The 10,704-nt window shown below is 36.6% G+C and overlaps 1 protein-coding gene across 10 annotated transcripts in view; it reads right to left on the bottom strand.

Annotated features, from left to right (window-relative positions):
* Window positions 1-2,481: 2,481 nt before the first annotated feature.
* Window positions 2,482-10,704, bottom strand: part of arhgef11 (Rho guanine nucleotide exchange factor (GEF) 11) — a 43,295-nt gene continuing 35,072 nt past the window's right edge. For 9 of the 10 annotated variants that reach the window (XM_049482925.1, XM_022685803.2, XM_022685802.2 and 6 more), the window contains 3 exons: window positions 7,941-8,266; window positions 7,646-7,778; window positions 2,482-5,933 (listed from right to left, as the gene is read on the bottom strand). In XM_049482925.1, coding sequence (XP_049338882.1) covers window positions 5,875-5,933; window positions 7,646-7,778; window positions 7,941-8,266 — 518 coding nt within the window. In that variant the 3' untranslated portion in view covers window positions 2,482-5,874. Of the gene's footprint in view, window positions 5,934-7,645; window positions 7,779-7,940; window positions 8,267-10,704 lie in introns of those variants that run through there. The other variant, XR_007440470.1, reaches the window with a different exon arrangement.

Raw genomic sequence — 10,704 nt, 5'->3', positions numbered from 1 at the left:
TGTAATTTAAGATTTTAAAATTGTTGTCTTCAGTAATGAAACGTGTTGTTGTTCAATGTTGAAAAAATAAATGGTAAATTTTTCATAATAAAAATTATCAAACATTTATAAACTAAATTCTTTGGAGCGCCCTCCAGTGTCACAGTGTCACATCCTAAACACATTCTCGAGTGGGTATTCTCCTGTGTAAAGGTTCTTTGATGATCTCTGCTCGTATTATTCACAGAAGCTTACATTTCCGTCTCCTTCATTCAAACCCAGCACTGCTAGGCTTTCTGCGGCTCTCCTCCCTCCCCCACCTTCCTTAGGGTCGCTCCGCCCTCCTCCCCTTCATGCAACACCCACCCAAACCCCCCTCTCCACACATTCCCCCTCTCCACTCTCTCCATTCTTCTCTATTCTTCTCACTTCTTCTCCATTCTTCAGTGCTGGGCTCCTGCAGATCATCTGCATTGCACATTTTAGTGTCTCCCCACCCATTTGAACCCCAGGCATTGAGCTGATTGAGTCAGGTGTGTGTGTGTGTGTGGTAGCTGCACAAGCCTCTGTTAGAGTGTGTGTGTTTAAAAGTGTGTATACCTGCAGCCTAAGGCAATGTTTCCTGTGGAATGCTATGGGACGGTTTATTGAGTTCCCTGCTCTAACACACCCATTATAAAAGGATAGTAAAACCAGATTAAGTGAGACACGTTCTAGGTCAACTTCTTATACACACACACACATACAGCTGCCAAGATCATTTAGACATTCAGGAGTTGTGTATAAATACAGAAATAATAGTATTAATAATAAAATAGTTCTTCAGTATTAGAAATAATGAGAAAACAAATCATAAAATACGGGAAATGCAATACAAACCCCCCAAACCCCTTTTTTGACTCACTGCCTGGCCAAAAAAGTTCTCAAATATTTTATTTGGTTGGGCCGCCTTTAGCTTTGATTGCGGGACTGTGGTTCACTGTGGCATTGTTTCAATAAGCTCCTGCAATATCACAAGATTTATTTAAGTCCAGTGTTGCTGCATTCATTTTTCACCAAGATCTTGCAGCAGCATTGATGATGGTAGAGTCTGACCACTGCACAAAGCCTTCTCCATCCAGCACATCCCAAAGATTCTCAATGAGGTTAAGGTCTGGACTCTGTGATGAACTCTCTCAATCCATGTGTGAAAATGATGATCTCCACTCTTTCACAATTCCAGCCCCATGAATCCTGGCATCGTCATCTTGGAATCATTGACAGAATAACCTGGTTGTTCAGTATATTCCAGTAGTCAGCTGACCTTATTCTTTGGGCACATAACATTCTTAACCTGATTTTAGTAGTTTTAGCTTCTCCTAAGATGTTTTCTCTGCTTTTATCTCTTGTACCTCTTTACTTAGTTAAATAATTCAGGTGGTGATTTTTTTGGCCACGGAGTGTATTAATTTTGTGTATCAATATATCGCAACCAGATACAGATATCTAACCTATACTGCACTGAAGCCTAAATATATTTTGCTGTACTGTACAACCCTATATCAGTATAATGACAACTTAATTGAGATCCCATAGCATTAAATTAAAATAAGTCATATACCTCACTGAAGAGTGATGGGCACCGTGATTGACTTTAACACTACTGAATTTGTAAGCTATAATAAATTATAACTTAACACACAGTTAAAAATGTACTAATTGCTATTTATTTGTTACTAAATAATAATAAACAACCATGCATAACAGAATGCAAGTAAACAAAATATCTGTTTATTTTTGGATGTTTTACTAAATCTTCTGTCCCTGATCCCTCAGCACACTGAACACATATGTAAGGACTAGTGCACATGCACTGAATTGATGCTATAGTAATTCAACTGGGAGTTTGTTTCTGTAAACAGGTGATTATAGCTGTATTTCTATAGTTATTTAAAATAAATGACAACAGTAGAGAAGTAAAAAGAGAGTTCAGTAGTTGGAGTGTGTTTGTATTGTGTGATAATTATGATAATTATGTTAATGTAATGTATATATTTGGAGCTTTTTAGGTCATGCGTGATTTGATCATTTCTGTGAATTCCTGTACCTGGAAAAGTGTGCTATCATGCCTCTAGTCTGGATGAAAGATGAGATAAGTTTGGGCATGGAGGCATACAGGCTCTGTATATGTATTTGCCCCATCTCAAAGTCTGTCAACTGGCAAAATGTGTGAGTGTTATAGAAACACGTACATACATGTAGAGAAACTCTTTTACCAACAGGTACACTACCCAAAGTTAGCCCCGGAAAACCTTTTTGTAGGACAGCAGGGGAAGCACTTTTTTATACCCTTTTGTGGCAAGAAGGTTGTTTTTTTAGACCACATCTGTAGTTATTTAAATATCTATTTGAGACTTAATTGCATGCTGAGCTGAGCTCAGTGCTGAGTTATTTATTTTTGTCAATGAGACAAAAGCTATACTGCATTTTGTGCCATATTAATAACAACAACAAAAAAAATCATTCAATTTTTTAAACAGTTTTTTTTAATGTCACAAAACAAATGAGTCTTTAACATGAGTTTACATTTTCCTTCTGTGCAACTAACAATCTCGGCATTTTAAAAAGAGGGAGAGAAAATAATTTACACATATTTTTTATCCCATATCTACAAAAATAAAATCAAAGAAGAAACTAGAGCTTTACATAAAATGAACATATAAAACAAGGGTGCCATGTCTATATTACATGAATGAACAAGATTGAGAATAATAATAATAATAACAATAATAATAATAATACAAAAAAAGAGATAAAGATGTTTAAGCAGACAGTAGTTTGCACACGCTCTGGTTTCTCTCAGTTTTACTTTCTTTCATTGTGCACTTTAAATTTTACAAAAAGTCTGAACGAGCGTGGAGATGGAGAAATGAAGGGCAGGGGAGAAACGACAACAGTGATAAGAGTGAACTAAAGAGTGAGAGAAATAAAGGGAGGGAGGATGGGAAAGGGTGTGAGGGTTAAAGCTAAAGAGAAATAGGGGCTACATTTCTCCACCTGAGTTACACAGTAGTTACATACAAACGCTCAACCCCAAATCCAGTCATACCAGTAACCTTCAGCAGTCCCACACGGACTGGGATTACAGACTCTATACAGACTCGTGCAGTAGAGGTCCATTTTCCTTCTCCCTTTTATTAGGGTTTATTAGAAGTATATTATAAATACTAGTGAAATAAAGTCTCTTAATCCTAATAGTGTTAGACTGACTGATCTGATCTGATCAGATGCTCCCAGGTGAAGCGGATCTTTTAAGGCTTGTTTTTTTTAAGGTTCTGTCTGAACCTCATCATCAACCTTTAAAGAACAGTTCAGCATAATTTAACCCAATATCTGTCTGGTATATTAGCAGCTTATGATTAATTGTCACATAAAATAACTTCATATAAAAGGGGCAGTTGCTCAGTTGCAAGTGTTTCAAGTCAACAGGTTTTCTGTTCGTTTTCTAAATAAAATGAAATTATTTAGGCAGCACATTTTTTCAGATATATGTAAAAAAAAAAAAATTAATTATAAACATTTAACACAAAACATTTGCTGAAGTTAAAACCCACTCGGATTATCAATGCAGAGAAAGGGTTAAAATAGGCAGTAAAATAAATACAATGCACATATTTTACTGTAGTAGTCCAATATCACCTAAGCATTCTGCTCTTCAGGAGCTCAATAAATGCAGCATCAAATATCAAATAGTTTAGACAGTTTGATATTCTTCTGGACCAATTAGAAAAAACAGATGTTGTGCCAAAAGCAGACTCCCCTCTCACTTCATGCAGCAGTGTGGATACAACAGATTACACTGGTGATTCCTGTATCTACTGTAACTGTAGAATAACCCTTATTTATAAACATAAATAAAAGTAATCAGAAGTGAATCTGTTACATTCATTCTGCTAAGTGATGCAAGTGCACTCGAAGGGAGTCAGATAACAGGAAGTCAAAATGCAGCACAACACCTTCAACTCCATAAACTGACATGTTGATCTATGACATTCGCTGTTTTACAAATAATTGTTTTTTTTTTTTTTTAGGGAGTATACGGAGATATATCCAATGTAGGTGATAACAGGACGCAGCACTGTACTTCAAGCCAAATAATCTAAGCCATTAACTTTAGTTTGGACTTTGTTGTTGACTATTAGGTGTAAAAAAGCACCTTGTTATGAATTAATAAACAATTTGCTTGTGTATAGTAATAATTATTCGCCAATTATGATTGACAGTTCCTGAGTATGTACAATGATGTGGCAGTGGTAATCCACCATATGCTACTAATGCACCAGTCAGATGTAGGGTCAATATATGCTGCTATATATTTCTTTAAAGGATTCTGCTTTGATTTTGCAGAAAGGAATTAAACCTAGTGCGGGACTATTTGTTTTTTCCCTTCAGTGGAGAATCCCTATTCAGAATGCTGTACAGTACAGGACTAGGCTTAATCCCTGCCTGGGAAATCAGCCCAATATAAACTGATCTCAGTTCATTATCAAGAAGCCACTTCTAGGAACATCTTCACAGACAGATCAGTGTAGGAATCCCTTCATGTGTCGTAAACGCCTGCAGTGATGTCACTGCACTATTGCGATTAAAAAAATAAAATAAAATAGTGAGGGACAGTCTTCACAGTATTTACACACCACAGGTACAGGTGTCTGAGTACAGGTAATGTGACATGAAATAAAAGTTACATTTTTTAAATAGTTTCCTCTTTTTCTCCTCCTAATGTTCTGACAGAATCGGGCTGGGTCAGGACTGAGACAGGGACAGGGTTGATCCGCACAGCAATACAGTAGTGAGCAGTGCAGTAGTGTCGCCATGATGCATTGCTAGAGCAACCCCAGTAACCTCCTGTCTCATAAACACTGTGTTTTAAAGAAAAAGACACAGAGCCAAACATGTTTTTCCTCCACAGAAAAGAACAGAACAGAACACAAAATGCGTAAAGAAAGAAAACTCAAAACAAACATAGCTAGTTTTTGCGTCCTTTCCCTTGTATAGTGTTTCTCTTTTCCTTAATGAAATAAAGGCTACAACATAAACTTTAATGTACGGTAACATTAATGCAACATCCTTACCTGGATCCCGTGTCTCCTGTAGGGGTCCCTGTGCAAAAGAACCTGATTTTTTTTTATTTTACCCCTCAAAACTCATCCATTCACACTTATTCATCCATAATCAGGCAACCAGTGCTGAAGCCTGGAGGCTCATTATGGGTCCTGAACTGAAATGGCACCTGCTGGGTTCCCAGTTGATCACAGACGAGGTGAAAGCGAGGAGTATTGATACACAGTGGGTAAAGTGCTGTGGGGGAAGGGAGAGGGCGTTCCTTCAGTGGGCAGAGTCATTTCCTCAGCTAAACCTTTCTTAATCTCTCACTTTCGTTCCATTTCTGATCGTTTCTGATCATTCCAACCTACAGACTTCACTTTCTTCCATCAAACCTTGAACTTTTTACATTTCTCTCTTCTTTAAAACAAAAAGATCCTTACATTTCATATCCTTTCACTTCAAAAAATGTTTCTTTTGCCTTCATCAATCGTTAATCCCTTTTCTCACCATGTTCTGCGTCCATCTTCTCAATACCTTCCGTCTTCTTTCTTCCCTTCTCGGTCCTGTTTACGCGCTGAAGGTTCATCTGTCCTGGCTCTCAGTTCCCGGTTGGAGACGACACAAACGCACAAATATTTTTTCCTGGGTTGTCCTCCCAGGAGCAAGGCATGCTGGGATTTTTTTTAGGAAGGGGCTACATAGCATGTAAGAGATGGCAGGACTGCCGGTCTCTTAGTGTGGGTGTTTGTGTTTGTGTGTTTGTCTCTGTGTGAGTGTGTAGTTTAAAAGTCCTTCAATAGTGTGAGGTCAGAATCCTGTAGAATGGATCTCGGGCTGAGCTGGTTCTTTTGAGCCTTCTTCTATTCCTGAGGATTTGGAACAAATGAGAGAGAGAGAGAGAGAGAGAGAGAGAGAGAGAGAGAGAGATGAAGGGAAATATGATTTACATGAAAGGAGAGATTACATACAGTATTATATAATCTTAGTTAACAGTCAAAGACAGCTTGTAATTGTGTTTATTTATGTTTCTAACAAACACTGACTAAATAAAGATAAATGATAATGACTGATTAAAAAAACAAAACAAAAAAAAAAACAACAACCTACATTCCGCTTAAAATATCCTACATTAAATTGAAAATATGTATACCTAAGTTTTATTTTAATAATAACAATCCTTGATAATATTGGTGGCTGATAATGTGTGTAATAATGGGTATTTTTGAATTGCCGGGCTTATTTATTTGTGGGAACGCATCTTTGTCTGCGCCGCCTATTGGAGACATGGCGTTTCTGTACTGAGCCCATGGAATCCAGTGGCGTACAATGACATCACATTTGACCTGTGTGGGCATCCATACTCTGATTACGTCAGGAAAACCTGGCAACACTCGTTACCTTAAAATTAGGCTTGCTAATTTGTGTACAGCATTAAAATCGAGAAAAATATCTATTTCCCTACGAAAACATATTTTTTTCCAAACATATTTAAATAATGTTTTGTTGACCGGATTTTTTTGGGAGAATAAAGTTTAAGTGTTTGTCTAAGGTGGGGGGTGATGCGTTTCACACAGAGAGAAAAGAAACTGCACAATAGACGGAACTGGCTGAAAATAGCGGCCGGCCGATAATAGGGGATCACACGTTAACATCCATGACTAAATACAGTTTATAGAGTTTTCATGACTTAAATATAGTCTCTTAACTTCCAGGTTGTCCCAGCTTTTCCAAGATGCATAGGAACTAAGATGCAACAAATATACATCAACAGAAATTATTCATTTTCTGTGATATCGGTATCTTTCTGCTTTGGGCTAAATAATCAAAAAGAAGCAGATAATTTAATCCGAACAATTTATTTTATTTTGGGTTATACTGCAGTGTTTTTAACCACAGTGGCAACCTAGCAGGTTAGTCTACTCTACTTCTCTCTTCCCTCTTTTATAAGGAAAAGCCTCCTGCAGAGTTTTGTTGTTGCAAATTCAAGACAAGAACTGATTCAATTCTGAAGTATTGGTGGCAATAATTTTGGCATATGTAGCAGAAACACCGCACTGCATTTTTTTTTAGTATTTCTGCTTGGCAGACACATGTTGAATGTGTTATTTTATGTTAAATTGTACTTCTTTGTTTGCCTCTTCTTTAAAAATGCATGCAATAGTGAAAATTCAGTGGCAATATAAATAAATAAATGCCGGGCAGGGAAATAATAGTCAAAGTATACTGCTATTTAAAAGAATGGAAAATTAATAATATAGTTCTGCCTACTAGAGTTTAGACTGTCTGCCTGAACCCGAGCCTGAACGTGAGCCTGATTGACCCGATGCCCGAATTTTGGCCGGTGAGAATGTGTTATTTCATGTTAAATTGTACTTTTTAGCTTGCCTCTTTTTTTAAAAAATGCATGCAATAGTGAAAATTCCGTGGCAAAATGAATAAAAAAACTCTCAGTATTTAGCCTTTCGGCAAAATGTTTTACTTTGTTTGGTATTGACTACAATTTTCAATTCAGTGAATCCCTAGATGGACCCCTGATTTTAAATCTGCAATAATGCCGTTTGACCACTGATTTACTCACCATCACCTGCCCCTCGGTCCATAGACGGTGTCCTGATAACAGAGGGGTTCCTGTGGATGAGATCATCTAAACCTTCACTGACGGGGGATTTTCTGGCTGTCCTCAGCAGTCTATAGTAGTCTGCTTCAATCTCCTGCCAAACAGAAACAGACAGAATGAAATCAGGTATGTCAGGTAAGTATGAGGCCAAAATGTATCTACATTTTCATCTGTATAAGTATTAAATATGCACTGAAAATATTAATATGTGTAATTAATCACTGAAGCTGACTATATTAACCATGATTTATTTTACCCTAAGCTGGTGCAGCTTTTTCATCATCTCCTCGATGGTTTGAAAAATCTCATCCACGTTCTTTATCACATGTCGCTGCCTGCAGGGTCGTGATTGGCTAAGACCAGTCTCGTGACTTAGTGTCTCTGTATGGGATTCATCATTTGGTGATCGGCAGGGGGTCTTCTCATCTTCATCCTCTTGTTCTTCCTCTGAGGATGTCAAGGTCACTTCCTGTGGTTGACTGGCAGCCTCTGAAGGGCTCAGATCTTTAACCTCGTCCGTGCTGCTCTCTTCCGTAAGAGCACCCGTCTGATCTTTGGGCATCACAAGGTAAAACATGTTCCCTACAAACAGAAACAAACAGTCACACCAAGGTAAAACCTGATGCATGAAAACCAGAAGCCCGATAAATATATAACATATAATCAGAATACACATGTAATGATAATGTACTGATCATTGTTTTATCATCAATAAAGGTATTCAGAGACTAAGGTTCAGATCTAGATCTGTCTTTTCTAAGCCTCACCTATTGACTATAAATGTAGTATCAGCTGTATGTTAATACATGCATTGTCAATTATTTCTAAGCACTGTGATTAAACATCTAACCAACTAATACTAAAAGCAAGAAAACTAAACTAAACTGCAGGCAACAAACTATCCAACAAACTAAAACTAATAAAAAAGCTAACAAAATACCAAAGATATCTAAGTACTGAACTAAAACAAACTAAAAGTAATTATATAAACTATAAAAACTACATATTATTTATTAAAATTACTGTTTTAATAACACACTAAAACTAACGAGAGGACCAAAACTGATAAAATTGAAAACTATAAGTAACTAAAACTAACCCTAAGTAACTGCAAATAACTACGCTTCTGTTCAAACTAAAATGAACCAAAAACTAACAAGGAAACTAGGTTACATTAACTGAGAAAATGGAGAATGAATTAAAAAATAGAAAGAGTGATAGAAAGAGTATAGTCCTACATCCCCAAATCAGAAAAGCTGTGACAATGTTTCTAACATTTACATTAACTTTTATTAAATTGTAGACAGTATAAGCCCAATATATTTTATGAATATATTCAATAAAAATATATATAAATATATATAAATATATTTTAATCAACTGTACATAAACTCCTGCATTTTAAGCAGAACATTCCAAAAATGCTCAGATGGAGGAAATCTAGAGCTGGTAACAAAGGTAAAATAAATGATTAATTATGAGGATTTCTAGCAGGGGAGGGTATTCATGATTTAGTACAAAAGTCGTACATGCACAATCATGAGCAGAGGATCTCCAGTTTGCATAAAATAAATGCATTTGACAATTATTAGGTTTTTTTAAAAACAATGTTCCTCAAAGAAAGATGGGAAGGGATTTGCATATTTCTCCCTCTATCCTGTCCTGCATAATATCATTAAACCAATCAAGGAATCGTGAGGAATTTCAGGATCTCTGATTCTTCAGATGACACTGCATCAAGAACCACCATTCAACACTAGCTGATACCTTTAATTAAGTACTTTAATATGGAGTTTTATATGGAGAATTTAAAAATACCAATTAAAACTGTACTGTGAAAAACAGAAGCCTTATGTTTTTACGAATTCTCTGGTCTTAGCGGCATCCGGGATGGACAAGATTTATTTATTTTTTTTCATTTTATTATATATATTTTTTAAGAAAACATCTAATGCCATGTGCTCTGGACCAAACATGAAAAGGACCATCCAGACCGTTATCAGCAACAAGTCCAAAAGCCAGGGTCTGTTATGGAATGGTTAGGATTAGGATCTAATTTTATCGATCCTACATCTGAGAAATTTACTTGTAGCATGTCAGTACACTTCTGTAATGCAGCCTTAATGCAGACCACATTTGGACTGACTTGCCTGCAGTCCTGACCTTTCTAAAGTAGAGAATTTGTAGAGAATTATGAAACGAGAAATGTGATAACGACCTTATAGAGCATTAATGAGCCACTAAACCCTAAACCATATTTTTTTTCTATTAATAGCTAAAATGTGTTTGTTTGAAGTAATGAAACATACCGGTCCTGCTTAAAAAAAAAAAATCCTAACCTTTTCTTGTGGTAATTTCTGCCTCTGCAGCGCCCTCTCAGGTTCAACTGCGCTATAGGCGAGGATATGCAATATGCAGATCAGTCTATCAATAATACCAACCCCCTGCTGATGTCCAACCATCTGGATCTCACCGCTATCAGAGGCACATTAATGCTGCTGCAGCCCAGCCAATCACCTCTCCCTCCTGCCCTGCCTCTAAACCCATACATCACCAAGTGCCCCTCCCAAACTACCCCTCCCTTTTTTTTTTTACAACTTTTTTCAAATTTAAGCTGAGGGTGGAGTCAGCAAAAATAAGGGGATTTAGAGCTCATTTAAGAGGTGTTTGTATGTAAAACTGGAAAAAATAACACCTGCAACACATTGTTTGGCATTCTCGATGCCCCAATGTTGGTAGAAAATGGTAAATGGATGAATATAAATTAATAAAATGAAGGTTGAGCAGATAAAACTGAAAGAAAAAAAAAAGAATATCTTGGGTTCATACTGTCTGCAGTCAAGTAAAAGTCAAAGTAAATGTGAAAAACTCTTTTGTGCTTTTTCTGTCCAAACCATTTTTTTTCTGATTTGGGGTTGTATATACTGTAAAGATACCCAGCAGAATTTTGCAAATTTATGCTGAACACACCTATTAAGCCTTTTACATTGTCATTTTTTTAGCATGCATGTTATTTTCAA

Source organism: Astyanax mexicanus, chromosome 8 (assembly GCF_023375975.1).
Source record: "Astyanax mexicanus isolate ESR-SI-001 chromosome 8, AstMex3_surface, whole genome shotgun sequence".
Classification (NCBI taxonomy): Eukaryota; Metazoa; Chordata; class Actinopteri; order Characiformes; family Acestrorhamphidae; genus Astyanax; species Astyanax mexicanus.
Note: the sequence above shows the minus strand (reverse complement) of the source record. Positions and strands in the feature narration are given on the sequence as shown.